We start from the raw sequence: 16,494 nt of genomic DNA, 5'->3' as shown, positions 1-16,494 counted from the left end.
ATGACATCTATGTGGTGCATTCATGTCTGTATATTTGTCACAGCTCAAAGTTGAACCCTGTATGTATATCAGAGTGCAATACCTCTCTGAGTATCTGTTATATTGCTTCAGTTTTAAGCAACGGATTGTATAATGCAACAACACCTGATTCCATGCTGATCAATAATTTTCCGTTGGTAGTATTTGAAATGACTTATCGTTTAAGACGGGACACATGTCGTACAGTGTTTGATGAAAGTTTCAATGTTACCCTGACGTGTCCAGTCTGAAGAGAATGTTATTTTCTACTTTATGTTGCTATCCATGTGAATTTACAATCTCTTGCCTCTGTTCAGTAAGCAAACCCATGTCTGTTTTGTGTTCAACATGACTGCGGCAATTAAAACACCAATTTAAAAGGCAAAAGCCAAGTGTTGACTGTCGTGCTGTCATTAAAGTGCACACAAAACCCGGATGAAGTTGAACAGGTCTCTTGGAACGCTGTATTAATGGTTCATTTTCGCTCCAGTATTACAAATTCCGAGTGCTCTTGAAGTGGACCGAATTCCCGCTTCTTGTCGCGCGCACGGCGACCCTTTAGCTCCCTTTAGCTTAGCTTTCCTCTACTCCACCACTTTCTCGCGATTCTAGTTGTTTTCTATTTAACGTAACTGAACGAACTTGTCCGTGTTTCAACAGTTCTACTGACCGACTGGTTTATGTAGCTGGAATACAAAAGCTAGCGAAGTTAGCTATTTACTTGGCCAGGTTAACGTTAGCGAACTTAGCTAACCGCGGCTAATAAATACCAGCAGAATCCGTTAAGTCTTTTAGTGTTTTGACTCATTCCACATTAAAAATGAAATCTGCCGAAGATCAAGTTGTTGAAGATCAAACTGGTTTCCAGGATGACGAGGTGAGATGATAATATAGTTAACATATAGTATATAATAGTTGTCTCGGGACATTAGATGAGAACTAGCCATTGTGCTAACTATGCATTTACATCGTGTATTTATACTGATGACCATACATATTCACTGTCCCTATTAAATAAACAAATTAATACAATGTAGAAGTATTAGTCTTGTAGCTTACTTGCATACATCAGTGTTAATTAGTCATTGTGAGCCTGTCTGTCATTTTAGTGACCCAACTGTCCAGATATCAATTTATAATATAACTTAAATAAAATTGGAATAATAATGAAGGAAAAATATTTTTTTCTCTATTCCTATGAACCTAACAGGAAAGCTTCTTCCAAGATATCGACCTCCTCCAGAAACATGGGATTGTGAGTAAACACAGGGTTGGTGCTGGAAATCCTTGAAAACACTTGAATGTTAGTGTGGCGTTTTCAAGCTTTGATAAGGTCTTGGATTTAGACTAAAGGTCTATAAATGTGTGTTGTATGTGATGACATCTATGATAGAACAGAGAAAAGAAGATCTCCATATCTGAGGGACTGAAAACAGCATTTTCTGACATTTCTTTATGAAAAATGCCTTTTGATGATGAACAGATGATGAAAATAGTTGGTGATTATATTTCTGTGGATCTGTTAGTGGAATTAGTTTTCTTTTCATTTGTGGTCCTTCTGTAAAAAGCTGTCTCCAAACATCATGTTGGTTGTTTAGAGGACAATAACATCTCATTTAATGTGATGAACAAGTGACATAATAAGTAGACTGAATACTGACCATTGGATTGATACAAATATGGAGTTTACCACAGCTGGAAGGGGCTGGAAAAGCATGGAAATGCACCTTGAAATGCTTGGAAAGTGCTTGAACTTTGGAGAAGGTGTAGGCAGCCTGTAAACAGCAGGCTGGAGCGGAGTCAGAGTTCCCCGTCAGATCATCTATGTGAGTGTCTCTCGTCTGGCTGTGACCACAGAACATGGCAGACATCAAAAAGATGAAGCTCGTGGGCATCTGCACTGTGAAGGGCATCCAGATGACGACCCGTAAGGCTTTGTGCAACATCAAGGGCCTGTCGGAGGCAAAGGTGGAAAAGATCAAGGAGGCTGCCGGGAAAATGCTGGTAAAATGGGATTTGCCCTGTGAAGTTCTTCAACCTGTACGTCTTTATTCTCACCATTTTCTTCACATTGTAGAACGTTGGTTTCCAGACGGCCTTTGAGTACAGCACGAAGAGGAAGCAGGTGTTCCACATCACCACCGGGAGCCAGGAGTTCGAGTTAAGACTTTCTCTTTATGCTGATAACGTGTAGACTGGAGGATTCACTATTGCATATACAATATACTCGAGGTGGGACATATAGCCGTTTATTATAATCTTCTGGGACTGTTTTAATATTATGATTTAGCTTAAATATGTCTCATCATAGTCTTCAAGGCTACATTACAGTAAATTCATACAATTGTCGTAAATCAGACTCCAATCAACACTTTAATGCTGTCTTTTTTAATCCACTTTATTTTTATAGAGCACCAATGGTTATAACCAAAATGTTGTCACATAGTCGACAGTGACACTTAAAAACAACACACATCTTTTATCCCTAACAGTAAACTTCTGGGTGGAGGAATAGAGAGCATGGCTATCACAGAGGCCTTTGGAGGTGAGGAGATGTCTTCCTGTAGCTAAATATACGGTGTATAATTATATTGTTTAATTATCACTCAGTTTACAGAGCTGACAAAAAAATATTCCCACGTGATTTCATCCTGCAGAGTTCCGCACAGGGAAGACCCAGCTGTCCCACACCTTCTGTGGTGAGTAAGGAGCCTGTCACCAAACGCATTGATAAAGCAAGTCAAGTCAAACCGCTGTTTGTGTCCAGTCACTGCTCAGCTGCCGGGTGAGGATGGATACTCCGGCGGGAAAGTCGTCTTCATTGACACAGAGCACACCTTGTATCCTCATAACAACGACAGTTAGCATACATTTGCTGTTTGGTTGAAGTTCAAAATGAGTTTGTCTCTTTACTGAAGTGCCGTGTGTTTGTTATTTGTTGTCCCAGGAACAACCTTGGGTATAGATAGCACCGCGGCCTTCACATTGCCTAATACATGACGTCTTACCATGTGCTGATTTTGAAAACCTGTTGACAGGTTTTGTCCTAATGTGACTAAACAATGGCTGCCCGTGTGTATATCAGTATGTTTTCATGTCATTCTGTCTCACATTTACCATGACTCGTACCTGCCTGGTCCAAGTCGTCCAGACCGGCTGAGAGACATCGCTGACAGGTTTAATGTGGACCACGACGCTGTGCTGGACAACGTGCTCTATGCCCGGGCCTATACCAGTACAAACATACACTTAATTTATTCCAGAGAACATTTTTTGTGTTCCACAGCAGATCAATAGTTAAGGTTTGCAGTGTTTTAAACGTTTGTCCTGCTCCTCCTCAGGTGAACACCAGATGGAGCTGTTGGACTTTGTAGCAGCCAAATTCCACGAGGAAGGAGGAGTGTTCAAACTATTGGTAACCACTTTCCTTTCAAAACGTCATGTTTGTGGTTTGACTTTCCTTCTCTAGTTTAGTAATTCTCTGTGGATCTATTGGAGGGTGAGAATGAACACATTCTTGTTGTTTTTTTGTATTTTAATAACAGGCTTCAATTCTAAAAGAAGGGATGCTTTCCTAGCTTTCTCAGTCTTCCCGTCTCCTTCTTGTGTGCTCCTCCCTGTTGTCAGATCATCGACTCCATCATGGCTCTGTTCAGAGTAGACTTTTCTGGTCGAGGTGAGCTGGCTGAGCGGCAGCAGAAACTGGCCCAGATGCTCTCCAGGCTGCAGAAGATCTCTGAAGGTCTGAACCAGGAGTCTGCAAATATGTCCAATCCACGATCAGGATCCTTATATATTAGCTGGCATGTACAGGGAATGTCTGCAGAAATCAATATGGCTGTTTGTTTAACTTTGGTTTCTCTCACATGGTGGTCTTAAATATGCATAAAGTATAAAGGAGTAATGTTTCTAATACTGAGGATTATTTGATTTGGTTTTCACTTCTGTTTTTCTTAGAGTACAACGTAGCAGTGTTTGTCACCAACCAAATGACAGCTGATCCCGGTGCAGGAATGTCGTAAGACTCATTCTGAATAGATGTGTGCTTTGTATTCTGTTTTCTTTCATTGTTTGACGCTTTGATAAGATGTTTTGTTCACTTGCCCTTGTTTTAGGTTTCAAGCTGATCCCAAGAAGCCAATCGGTGGTCACATCCTAGCTCACGCCTCCACCACACGGATCAGCCTGAGGAAAGGCCGTGCGGAGATGAGAATCGCCAAAATATTTGACAGGTTGTCTGACAGGCTGTTTTCATGTATAATATCGATAATGCAGGGTTTTCTTTTTGCAAATTATAATGCACAATACATAATTATGGTTGAAGATTAAGGTTCCTTAATCAAATCATTCAAAAATGTGCCTTTCAGCGTAGCTTTAATGGGATGATTTGGTGTTTACATAGACTTGAATGTGGCCTGAGACACGATAATAGTTTTATTGAAACAGTTCAAACACGTGGGACTCATCTTTGCTCATCATGGATCTCTCCTTGTATCCTCTAGTCCTGATATGCCCGAGAACGAGGCCACTTTTGCCATCTCTGCTGGAGGAGTCACCGATGCCAAAGAGTGAAGGAGAAACACTCCTGTTAGTACACTCCCCTGTTCCCATCACTTTAAAGTTGTTTAAGGTATTTTTATCTATTTATTAAGTTATACACATTTTATATGACTTCTTAAAGTTGACACTGACAATCTCAGTTTACCCGTGGTACTTTTTATTTATTTATCTTATTTATTATATTTTTTTTATTGACATCAGAATTGTAGTATGTTATACAGCACAACATATATACATGATTGTCTTTTTCTTAAAAAAAAAAAATATTAAATTAAAATGACATAATAAAAATAAATAAAATAATATATATATATATATAACAGTTATACATACATAAACAGAAAACATAAACAGAAATATAAATGAAAGACAAGAATGCAAAATTCACTTGTAGTATTTTTCCTGTGTTCCATACATGTTTGAATAAACCCCCCTAAAACAGACATTAGTTTGTACTTCTTTAAGTTTATAGTGGTTAGATAGGAGGTGGTGACACGGCGGTCCAGTCAGCAGGGCCCCGGTGCTGCCCCCTGGCGGTGTTTGTGCGCGGTGCAGCGGCTGGACGCCACCACCTCCCGTCGGCTACGGGATCCATATGCTTGAGAGGAAGCAGGGCTCGACGAAGCTATGGGAACCTCTCCAAACGTGCTGCTGAGAGTCTAAACACAGCAGCAGCCCGACGTGTTGACCGGAACTACCGCGACCGTCCGCCCCCTCCGGTAGCGGAGAGCTCGTCAACTGTCAACGCAGCAGCGATGGACCCGGGAGACACAGCCCCGGATTCGTGGGAGCTGGAGGAGGAGGAGGATGCCGAGGCCCCGGCTGCTGCCGCCGCCGCCGCGGAGCTCCTCCCGGCCGCCTTCGCCGCCCTCAACGTCAACGCCAAGCCGTTCGTCCCCAACGTGAACGCCGCGGTGTTCGTCCCGAGCTTCATCCACGCCGGCGCCGCGGAAACACCGGCCTCGGACGGTAGGTGGCCGCCAGACAGCTGGCTGCAAGTTAGCTTGACTCGCTAGCTCGGTTGCTAACCCTGCTAAGTTAGCCTCAGTCCTTCACAGTTACCACATCCCCGCTAACCAATCAACAAGTCCACCTGGCTGCTAGTCACGTGGTGCAATATCTCCTACACGAAACACGAGTGTCTTATTAATATTTATGGAAGTTGACATGCTTTGCTTTCTCTCTTAAGGTGCAGCTGATCCAGTTGCCAGCATGGAGGTGGCAGAACCGGCCGGTATGACCCTGTGTGTGTGTGTGTGTGTGTGATATTAAGTACAGGATCAGGTTGGGACAGGTGTGTTTATGGATCTCAGGTGTGCAAACAGCCAGATCTGTAATCTCTGACCAAACGTCACTGCAGAGGGAAAAGCTTCTGACTGAGCCTTATTTGGGTTGCTGGCAGAGGTAAACCCATGGGGGGGGGGGGGGGGGGGGGTATAATATGATGCAACCTCACTTGTCCATGCCTGAAATAGACGCCTCCCCGATTGGCACACACTGGTGTCCATGTCGGAGGCCGGCTGCCATCGGAGTGTGTTTCCACGGTGTTGACCCGTTTGAGTCAGGTTGTTGTTGGCCAGACGCAGGAAGGCCCTCCAGTTACAACAACTGCTGCTGGTTGGGTTTGTGAGGAGCATGGCGGCTCTGAGAGGACAACATCAGCTGTAATGTCTGTAAGAGAGGGGCAGTGAGAGTGATCTGGAGAAACATTTCCTGCAGATATATTCATGTAATCATGTCGGGAAGAAGAATCATAATTACAGCATGTCGAGACTGTCGACAAAGTTGAGGCACAAACGGCTTTTTCTGTGTTGCCGGCAGCGATGTCTCATTGAGTGATTATAAACGAGGAGCGTAGAGGAGATAATAGGCTTTGTACATGTCTGCTGGGCTGCATAATTTCATAGTTTGGGAAACGGGGAGGCTTATTTGTTGCCATGGGAAGATGCTCCTTCTGCAGGGCTCAGCAGATTTCAGCTTTTTATTCTTGGAGCTGCCCTTGTTTTTAGTCGGCAGAACATTGCATTGATTGTGTTCCTGAACAAGTGGAAGGACTAATTAATGAACCACGATCCCCAAGGTCTCTCTGTGACACACATGTAGATTCAAGGCACAGCTCCAGTCTTTTTAAGAAATTACCATATTTGTCCACTCTGGAGATATCCGGCCTCCAACACAACAAACTGTTGACCTTGTGGTTTTAACCAAAGAGTGTAAATGGTGTCAGACATTAGTTTGTTCTGAGCCGAATTCTGCTTGAGGAGGTTGTCTGGATGCAAGATTAAATAACTCAGAAGTTTATTGTTTCTATACATGTTTGATAAGGATGTATGCTTGGTATAAACAGTCAGAAATGTTGCAGCTTGAATGAATTCCAGGATTCAGAATGAATCTGGATTCTCATGATCAGTCAGCAGATTTCCACGTTACGTGGTGAAATAGCTCCTCCTCCCTCCGAGCGGCGCCGGCGGCTTGCCTGCACCGTGCAGAGAAACCCCAGGCGTAGTAAATGTGTGTTGGTGCTTCCAGCTCCGGTGGAGAACGGAGGCACAGAGGCCGACATGACCACGGAGGAGGAGACGTGGGAGCAGAAGGAGGAGCCGGGGGGAGGAGGAGGAGGCGGAGGACAGGAGGACCTGAGTTCAGGAAGAGCCTCTGAGGAGGGAACCGGCAGTAACGATGACGAGGTGATGATGGAGGAGGAAGAGGAGGAGCTGCCCATGCCCAAAGTGGCGCCGGCACCACCCGACGCCCCGAAGAAGGAGCACGTGAACGTGGTCTTCATCGGGCACGTGGGTGCGTGACATTCCTCTCCACATTCATACATCACAGGAGCAAAATCAAATGTTACTTCATCGTGTTCCTTTTTCTTCTAGATGCTGGTAAATCAACGATCGGAGGGCAGATCATGTGAGTAATCCATGCTTCACGTTCTGTGTTTTCATCGTGGTATAGGTTGACTCTGCTGGGCGTAAACAAGCAGGTGACCAGGAAACACACATCTATGATTACTGTTGGCTGCTGTGGCAACAGGTGGCCTCTTATGCAAAGTTGTTTTCCACTTTACCTCCATAATACCACAGTATAATAAACCTACCGTCCCTTCCTGTGTTTGCTCTCTTCCAGGTATTTAACTGGAATGGTGGAGAAGCGAACGCTGGAAAAATATGAAAGAGAAGCGAAAGAGAAGAACAGGGAAACCTGGTGAGAAAGGGTCTTTCATTTCCATGTTTAGTATTAATACATGTGAATACACTGTTATACACTGCTATATGTAGTGCTCTATATAACCCTCCCTTTTTGAGTATTTTGCATGTGTTGTCACTGCTAATCACCCTTCAATGTAAAGCACATGTGGGGTAGCTCCAGTGGCGTTTGGCTCAGTAATCCTACGCGATGTACAACATGACGGGTGAGTGAATACATGAATACCTGCAGGTACCTGTCGTGGGCTCTGGACACCAACCAGGAGGAGCGGGACAAAGGGAAGACGGTGGAGGTGGGGAGAGCTTACTTTGAGACGGAGAAGAAACACTTCACCATCCTGGACGCCCCCGGACACAAGAGCTTCGTCCCCAACATGATAGGTGGAGCGTCCCAGGCCGACCTGGCAGTCCTGGTAACTGACCTCAGACGGGCACACATACTGAGCATCTTCATTATACAGATGACGTTCTTCAAATGTCGTTTCCATCAGGTGATCTCAGCCAGAAAGGGGGAGTTTGAGACCGGCTTTGAGAAGGGGGGACAGACGCGGGAGCACGCCATGCTGGCTAAAACAGCAGGAGTCAAGCATCTCATTGTCCTGGTCAACAAGATGGACGACCCCACCGTCCACTGGAGCCTGGACAGGTGAGCGTTCCTGGATGAAACTCACCTGTTCATGTTGAGTCGGCAGCATGGGCTTTCTGTATCTGCAGATATTAGTTTCTATCTCCCTCTGGACGTCTGACTCGTGGTGTAACGATCCAGGATGTTATCTAGTTTGTGTTTCTGTGTTTCTGCAGGTATGAGGAGTGTAAGGAGAAGCTGGTGCCCTTTCTGAAGAAAGTGGGCTTCAACCCCAAGAAGGACATCCACTTTATGCCTTGCTCCGGACTCACAGGTGCCAACCTCAAGGACCCCGTAACCGAATGCCCCTGGTACACGTAAGTGGGCTCTGTTTGGTGGGTCATCGCCGGGTGGTCTGCTTCACATTTACATGCTGTAACAAGCCATTATGTGCTGCTGGCTGAGCACGGTATGCACACTCATTTTCCTGACAATGATGCTTTGTTATACGTGAACAAAGTAGACTCACGTGGTGGTGATTTATATTTCAGCAGTGTTTTAACTCCATGAACGGCTGCTGTCTCTGAAACTGGAGGATCACCTTGAGTCAGAATTTAGAAGTGTAACGGATGGATTTAATCCATATGCTCTCTTTATTAACGAAGGGTGAGGGGCTCTGCTGCTGCGTGTCCCATTGCATTGTTAAATGGCCGTTAGTGTTGTTGCCGTGGTAACGAGAGTCTTTTTCTCCCTGTCTGCTGTCTTGTATCTTCCACAAACAGCTGATAGCTTTTTTTTAAATGATATTTCGGACCTCATTCTGTGAACGAGCCTCGACCTCTAACTCTCTCCGCTCCCACAGTGAGGATCAACTGTATTCTAGTAAATGATGGCTGCTTCAGATTTAATACCCAGCTGTGTTTGATCAGAGCTCTTACTAATCTCCCAGAATGCACTTGAATGAAATGAGCTGTCACACATCACGGACACATTAGCTGCACGCCGGAGACGTTTCTGAAATGTGAACGTGTGTTTTTCTCTACCAGGGGTTTGCCGTTTATTCCCCACCTGGACGGGCTGCCAAACTTCACCAGATCCAACGACGGGCCGGTCAGACTCCCCATCGTAGACAAGTACAAGGTGTGTGTGTGTGTGTGTGTGTGTGTGTGTGTGTGTGTGTGTTGGTTTTCCTTTACTGTCCAACATCCTTTTATGTAGTGCTGGGCGGTATGACCAAAAATGTATATCACGGTATTTTTCAAAATGATATCGGTTTCACGGTATTTGACGGTATTTCTTTTTTCAAGCACGACTGGGTGTTAACCTAATTTTCTAATAATTTAGAGAATAATTACTGCAGTAAATTGGCTTGGACTGACATATTTTAATGTCATAAGGAGTGAATATTGTAGAAAAACATTAATGTCCACACTAGCATTAATGATGTGGAGGAATCAGAATGCATGACTGTTGCAGTCAAAATACAGAACCCTTTATTGTTTTGCAACTTGAAAAAACATCTTTTGTAAACCAACTGGCTACACAATGTAAACAATACGTCTCCTGTAACTGCAATATGAAGACTTCTTTATCCACTGGACATCAATTAAGGCAACATCCATAAATAATATTGAAACAAATAAATTAAAAAAATAAATAGTTCCACAGTTTGCTTTTCTTGTCGTAGGCAGTCCCCCTAGCAAACGCGTCTTTGAGTGACATTTGACTCGTCTCTTCTCCCGCAGTGCGAACAGCGGCTACAACTTTAGCCCGACGGCATTTGCAGAATATTGTTGTTTGTTCGACGTCGATTTCGGCGAAAAAAAGAAATGGATAAACAGGGCGAAAGTTTCGGCAAAAAGAAACTTTCGCCGTGTTTATCTATTTTTTCACCGCATCTTACGCTCAACACAGGCTGTGCTCTCGCATGCTGCTTGTTTGGTGCAGCTGCTAAACAGCCCCCTCTCAAACAATGTCCGGCGGCGCGACGTTCCGCCGCTCTGCGTTCCCGACGTTCATACGCTACACACTCACCGGTATTGGGGTATATGAAAAATGCATATCATAAACAAAAAAAACACCGGTATTCGGTATGAACCGGTATACCGCCCAGCACTACTTTTATGTTTCGTCTCCAGTTTGTCGTTCTCCTTTCTGTTGGCTGATTATCCAAGAACACACACACACACACTCTGCAGCCTCTGCACGGCCATTTCTCTTGAAGATAATTCGGTGTCTTGGCTCCCGTCTCCGTTCGACGTTGGAAGCGGTTCAACACATTCTGAGTGTTGGTGGAGTTATTTCGGTGCTGCCTCCGTTTCCCGACATTAATCATCTTTGTTCCTCGTGATCCTCTCGTCTTTAACGTGTGAATCCGCCTCTCTTCCTGTGGTTGCATAAGTGCTGATATGATGACGTCGTCCCGACCGGCGGTCTCCTGATGTACGGGGATTATGGTTTTGGTTAACTGGGTGCTGCATGCCGATGTCTGCAGAGCCACACCGCTGTGATACAAAACACAGATCAACCTCATGATTTAGTGAGGAGATCCACAATCAACCATTCACTTGTATGTGCCAGCCTTCCTTAATCATTTCAGTGGACTTTTCAATTTAGTTCTGCAAGTAGTGTTTTTTAAAGTAAGACGCAGCATGTTGTATTTCCCAGAGTGCATCAGGTGTCCTCTGTAACGTTGTCCAGTAAATCTATAAAAGTGATCAAACTAACAGAGCGGCTCCGATCCTTGCAGGACATGGGCACCGTGATCCTCGGGAAGCTGGAGTCCGGATGCATCAGTAAAGCCCAGCAGCTGACCATGATGCCCAACAGGGTGAGATCTCCTCCTCACGAGGGAAAACCTTCCACCACAAATACCTCCCAGGCCGACTCGTCCTGCAGCCGAGATAGAAACCAAAATGATTCATTTCACTTCTAACACCAGACGTGTGTCCTCTTTAAGTCCATCTATGAAACATCATTCTGTGTCTTGCAGCACACGGTGGAAGTGTTGAGTCTGCTGAGTGACGACGTGGAGACGGACGATGCCTCTCCTGGGGAGAATCTGAAGTTGAGGCTGAAGGGCATCGAGGAGGAGGAAATCCTCCCTGGGTTCATCCTCTGCAGCCCCGACAACGTCTGCCACTCCGGTCGCACCTTTGACGCACAGGTACATCAACACCACATGACCCGAGAGCATCACAGGTTTGATGCTAACAGATGCTGATTTTAAAACCCTCCTTTTCTCTCAGATCGTCATCATTGAGCACAAATCAATCATCTGTCCCGGTTACAACGCGGTCCTTCACATCCACACCTGCATCGAAGAAGTGCAGATCTCAGTGAGTCCTGAATCATTCACGTTATTAAGAGTTCATCGATGGGTTTATTTGTGGTTGAACTCTTCACATCCCGACTGCAGGCCTTAATCTGTCTGGTGGACAAGAAGTCGGGGGAGAAGAGCAAAACACGACCACGCTTCGTGAAGCAGGACCAGGTCTGCATCGCCAGGCTCCGGGCGGCCGGCGTCATCTGCTTAGAGACCTTCAAGGACTTCCCTCAGATGGGACGCTTCACCCTGAGAGATGAAGGTTTGACTCGTTCATCTTAGACGAATAGAGACGTCAGAACAGAGAGAGAGCATCATGTATGTACGATGGTAGGGAAATCCTTGAAAACACTTGAATTTTAGTGTGGTGTTTTCAAGGTTTGAAAAGTGCTTGGATGTATAATAAAGGTCTTGAAATGTGTGTTGTATGTGATGACATCTATGATAGAACAGAGGAAAGAAGATCTCCATATTTGAGGGACTGAAAACAGCATTTTCTGACATTTCTTTATGAAAAATGACTTTTGATGATGAACAGATGATGAAAATAGTTGGTGATTATATTTCTGTGGATCTGTTAGTGGAATTAGTTTTCCTTTCATTTGTGGTCCTTCTGTAAAAAGCTGTCTCCAAACATCATGTTGGTTGTTTAGAGGACAATAACATCTCATTTAATGTGATGAACAAGTGACATAATAAGTAGACTGAATACTGACCATTGGATTGGTACAAAGATGGAGTTTACCACAGCTGGAAGGGGCTGGAAAAGCATGGAAATGCACCTTGAAGTGCTTGGAAACCTGACTTGTGTCCTCGTACGTCTCACCAGGAAAGACCATCGCCATCGGCAAAGTGCTGAAGCTGGTGCCAGAGAAGGACTAACGCAGCGGCGGCAGCATCGAGTTCTTCCAGCCGTCACCGGAGGGCGAAGCTGCTCGAGCCAATCAGCTGCTCTCTCTCTCTCTCTCTCTGTCTCTCTCCCTCTCTCTCTCTCCCTCTCTCTCTCTCCACACAACTATGCTGAAGAGAAGAACAACGCCGACCAGGAGTGAAGGAGGTTTAAATTGCGTCACATGAAGAGAAACGAGACTGAATCAGTTTTTACGATGAACAATATGAAATGAGAGACCAGTGTGTCAGCTTTCTCATATTGAGAGCTCAGCTATGCCACTAATGTAGCTACACGCTCCCCTTCTGTACTCCCATGGCGGACCGCGCTGTCGGCTGCCACGCCATTTGTTTTTAGAATGGACACGGATGCAGTGAACCTGAGTTTGGGGGAAGAAAACCACAAAACTACCGAATGATTTCATATCCTGCAAAAGACCAGAGTTGGCCTGTAATTATAATTTGCAAAGTACCCCTTTTTAGAGCGGGATTCAGAATCCGGTTTTAAGTATCGCTGTACCAAAATGTTTAGTTTGGTCTCTCGTTAATGAGATGGTTTTATTGGATTGAGCTCGCATACTACTCTGACGAACAACAGATTAAAAGAACCTCACACACACACACACAGCTGTTACATAATCTATCCTGAAAATAAACAATCAAGCTGCAACAGAACGCTGTCTCTGGTTTCCTTTTAGTACGCCTCTCCATTTGGAATCCCCAAATCAATATCTGGTTTATCAATACTGATACCAAATCCTGATGTTCCCTTTTGGATATTAATAGCATCACATTATACAAGTTTACTATCCTTTGTTGCAACATAATGTTATTATAACTGCACATATTGATTTTTTGTCAGCTCATGAATTCAAATAAAAGGTGCTATTTTTGCCCATTTGGGCTTCCATACATTATAATTTACTATTGTCGTTTATATAACTATATAAAAATACAGGTGCTGTTTTTTTTGTTTTTTTACCCATTTGGGCTTCCATACATTATAATACGTACTTTTAGTTAAACGTTTAGTTTGTAAACTATATAAAATACTAACACTGTATATATTATATTATATATTTGTATCCAATTTAAACTTAAATTTAAAAAAAGAGACAACCTTTCTCTTGTTTTGTTGTCCAGGGTTCTCGTACAAATAAAGTTTTGTTTTAGTTGTGTGACGTAGGATACCCAGATTGCGCATGCGTGACCGTTCTACACGTGAAGCAGACAGCATGGCGGACGGAGGAGTTCCCGTAGACCGCGTTCAGGTACGAAGTGGTTGTTTCTGTCTGTAGTTGTTTTACGTGTTCTATAAACATGGAGTCGGCTCATGGAAGTTTGTATGTTCATGATGTATTACCTTGTTATGAGTCGAGCGAGCTAGTTAGCTCGCAGCAGCTAGCGTGGGTTAGCATCGAAGCTAACACAGCGGCGCGGTGTCGGTGTCGGTGTCGGTGTGTTCTCACTCCGGTCTCCGTGTCCTCCAGGTGAAGCAGGCCGTCCAGGCCCTGCAGGCCTTCCTGAAGACCAAGTCCACCAGCGAGGCTCTGTTCCTGGACGAGGCCCGGCAGATCAGCCTCCTCTTCACCCTCTGGAAGGTCCCCAAAGCGGCCCAGACCATCCGCATGTGAGTTCCCCAGACCGGCGGATGGACCTGGAGTAGCCGGGGTCCGCGCCTGGAAGTCCTTGATAACACTTGAATGTTAGTGTGGTGTTTTCAAGGTTTGAAAAGTGTTAGTTTTCCTTTCATTTGTGGTCCTTCTGTAAAAAGCTGTCTCCAAACATCATGTTGGTTGTTTAGAGGACAATAACATCTCATTTAATGTGTATATAATAAGTAGACTGAATACTGACCATTGGATTGATACAAATATGGAGTTACCCACAGCTGGAAAGGGCTGGAAAAGCATGGAAATGCACCTTGAAGTGCTTGAAAAGTGCTTGAATGTGACTTTGGAGAAGATGGAGGAACCCTGTGTAGTAGGAGCTTCTCATCTGAACCATGTGACCCCCCCTCCAGACCCCTGCCCCATGGCCAGCGGCCCGACACCGACGAGGTGTGCCTCTTCACCAGAGACGAGCCCAACATGACGTCGGACCAGACCCAGAGGTTCTACAAGAAGCTGCTGCAGGAGAAGGGCGTGAAGAACGTCACCGAGGTGAGTGATGGACGGACACTGATGGAGAATAAATACCATGCATTGATGTTATAGAACGACCTCAGTCACCGTGTCCCTGTCTCAGATCATCCCCTACAAGGTGCTGAGGACGGAGTACAAACCACATGAAGCCAAGCGCCGTCTGCTGGGGAACTACGACATGTTCCTGTCGGACGACCGCATCCGCCGCCTGCTGCCCTCCCACCTCGGCAAACACTTCTACCAGCGCAAACGGTGAGTCCTCCGGTCCGCCATGTCTGCACGGCGTGGGTTAGATCTGATATTAATATCCATGAGGCAGAGGGACGATCTCCCCTGAATGAAAGCAACGCAAGAAAACATGAGCCAGACTAAATTAGTGATTGGCACATGTTTTAATAGTGTGTGTGTGTGTGTGTGTGTGTGTGTGTGTGTGTGTGTGTGTGTGTGTGTGTGTGTGTGTGTGTGTGTGTGTGTGCGTTCCAGAGAGCCTCTGTCGGTGAACCTGCAGAGCAAACATCTGGCCAGAGACATGCAGAGAGTGATCCAGGGCACCAGCCTGAAAGTGACCAACAAGGGCTGCTGCTGGTGAGATCTGCTGCTCGTTGCTCCTCGTGTTGTTGTTGTTGTCATGATGAACAGCACCTTAGCAACCCGTCCATCCTGTGAAGTGTTTGATGCGGGCGACTTAAGGTGCCACAGAGACTCAATGTAAATCCAGATGGACCTCCTCTCCCGTGGAGCCCGTCTCTACAACCTTGATACACGATACGTTACATGTTTGTACGTCTATTTATAAGAGTTTCACTCGTTAACCCCCCACGTTGTCTCACATGGTCCGTCCCGCATCGCAGCATGGCGCGCGTCGCTCACGCCGGCATGACGGCAGACGAGGTGACGGAGAACATCGAGGCCGCCGTCCAAACGGTCGCCGCCAAACTCCGAACGGTGAGAAGAGAACCTTCTGTGTTCGTTCAGCCGTCATCATTTAATATTATTATTATTATAGAACTGCACCTTGAAATGCCTGAAAAGTGCTTGAATGTGACCCTGGAACAGGTGTAGGAACCCTGTCCTGTCTGCTCTCCCTCCTGTATTTACTGTTGGAAGGAACGCTCTTATAAGTGTGTCCTTGTCCAGAAAGGACCCGTGATGAAGCTCATCCACATCAAGAGTCAAACGTCCGTGGCCCTGCCCATCTACACCTCAGACCTGACCCACCTCGGGGTGCTGGATCAGGCCCAGGAGCAGGAGCAGGCTGCCAAGAGAGCGAAAGCTGCAGCCAGAAAACAGGCCAAGGAGAAGAAGACGGCGGCGGGCGTGAAGACGGCGGCGGGCGTGAAGACGGCGGCGGGCGTGAAGCCAACGGATGCTGGAGAGGAGGAGGAAATCCCACAGCTGGTTCCCATGGCAACCCCGAGCAAAAAGCCCAAGCTGCAGGTCAGTGCTGCTGCTGGATCTGGAGGTTTCAGGCGTGTTTGAGGGGATGAGGTGATGACCTCGTTGGTTTTGTTTTTCAGAAGCTGGAGAACGCTCCTCGGCCTGCCGGAGGGAAGAAGACCAAGAAAGCACAGAACAAGCTGAGCAAGAAGGGAGGGAAGAAGACGGACTCCAAAGTCAAAAGAAAAGGGCCCAAAGTGAGATGAGTCATCGGTGACACGTTCCCCTCCTCGGCCCGGCGGCCATGTTCAGGCTGGTCGGATGAAGAGATTACAGACTTTATGTGAGATGATGCCTGGCTGTGTCGTTCTTTAAACCGCAGCAGGCCGTCGCTTCACAGCAAGAAAACCA

At 45.8% G+C, this 16,494-nt stretch overlaps 3 protein-coding genes across 3 annotated transcripts in view; all 3 read left to right on the top strand.

The window, feature by feature from the left end:
- The first annotated feature begins 544 nt into the window (after nucleotides 1-544).
- Nucleotides 545-4,804, top strand: dmc1 (DNA meiotic recombinase 1). Its single transcript, XM_084039569.1, has 13 exons — nucleotides 545-895; nucleotides 1,229-1,273; nucleotides 1,876-2,022; nucleotides 2,096-2,178; nucleotides 2,511-2,563; nucleotides 2,676-2,717; nucleotides 2,786-2,858; nucleotides 3,162-3,253; nucleotides 3,360-3,433; nucleotides 3,646-3,760; nucleotides 3,976-4,036; nucleotides 4,134-4,250; nucleotides 4,521-4,804. Exons 1-13 carry the CDS (start codon nucleotides 839-841, stop codon nucleotides 4,588-4,590), a joined length of 1,029 nt encoding a protein of 342 aa, XP_083895695.1. The 5' UTR covers nucleotides 545-838; the 3' UTR covers nucleotides 4,591-4,804.
- A 377-nt stretch (nucleotides 4,805-5,181) lies between these two features.
- Nucleotides 5,182-13,230, top strand: gspt1 (G1 to S phase transition 1). The gene is made up of 14 exons (XM_084039564.1): nucleotides 5,182-5,547; nucleotides 5,768-5,812; nucleotides 7,108-7,374; nucleotides 7,455-7,488; nucleotides 7,705-7,782; nucleotides 8,017-8,197; nucleotides 8,276-8,430; nucleotides 8,586-8,726; nucleotides 9,396-9,489; nucleotides 11,099-11,179; nucleotides 11,342-11,515; nucleotides 11,598-11,687; nucleotides 11,768-11,936; nucleotides 12,504-13,230. The coding sequence occupies exons 1-14, from the start codon at nucleotides 5,334-5,336 to the stop codon at nucleotides 12,554-12,556; spliced, it is 1,776 nt and encodes a 591-aa protein (XP_083895690.1). The 5' UTR covers nucleotides 5,182-5,333; the 3' UTR covers nucleotides 12,557-13,230.
- A 528-nt stretch (nucleotides 13,231-13,758) lies between these two features.
- Nucleotides 13,759-16,494, top strand: part of rsl1d1 (ribosomal L1 domain containing 1) — a 2,848-nt gene continuing 112 nt past the window's right edge. The window contains exons 1-8 of the mRNA XM_084039961.1: nucleotides 13,759-13,833; nucleotides 14,053-14,192; nucleotides 14,586-14,724; nucleotides 14,810-14,958; nucleotides 15,190-15,291; nucleotides 15,558-15,651; nucleotides 15,844-16,143; nucleotides 16,224-16,494. The exon at nucleotides 16,224-16,494 is cut by the window's right edge and continues 112 nt beyond it. Of these exons, the coding sequence (XP_083896087.1) occupies nucleotides 13,765-13,833; nucleotides 14,053-14,192; nucleotides 14,586-14,724; nucleotides 14,810-14,958; nucleotides 15,190-15,291; nucleotides 15,558-15,651; nucleotides 15,844-16,143; nucleotides 16,224-16,349 (1,119 nt within the window). The 5' untranslated portion in view covers nucleotides 13,759-13,764 and the 3' untranslated portion in view covers nucleotides 16,350-16,494. The remainder of the gene's footprint in view (nucleotides 13,834-14,052; nucleotides 14,193-14,585; nucleotides 14,725-14,809; nucleotides 14,959-15,189; nucleotides 15,292-15,557; nucleotides 15,652-15,843; nucleotides 16,144-16,223) is intronic.

Source organism: Eutrigla gurnardus, assembly GCF_963514095.1.
Source record: "Eutrigla gurnardus genome assembly, chromosome: 22".
Classification (NCBI taxonomy): Eukaryota; Metazoa; Chordata; class Actinopteri; order Perciformes; family Triglidae; genus Eutrigla; species Eutrigla gurnardus.
The sequence above is the reverse complement of the archived record's forward strand: the minus strand, read 5'-3'. Positions and strand labels throughout refer to the sequence as shown.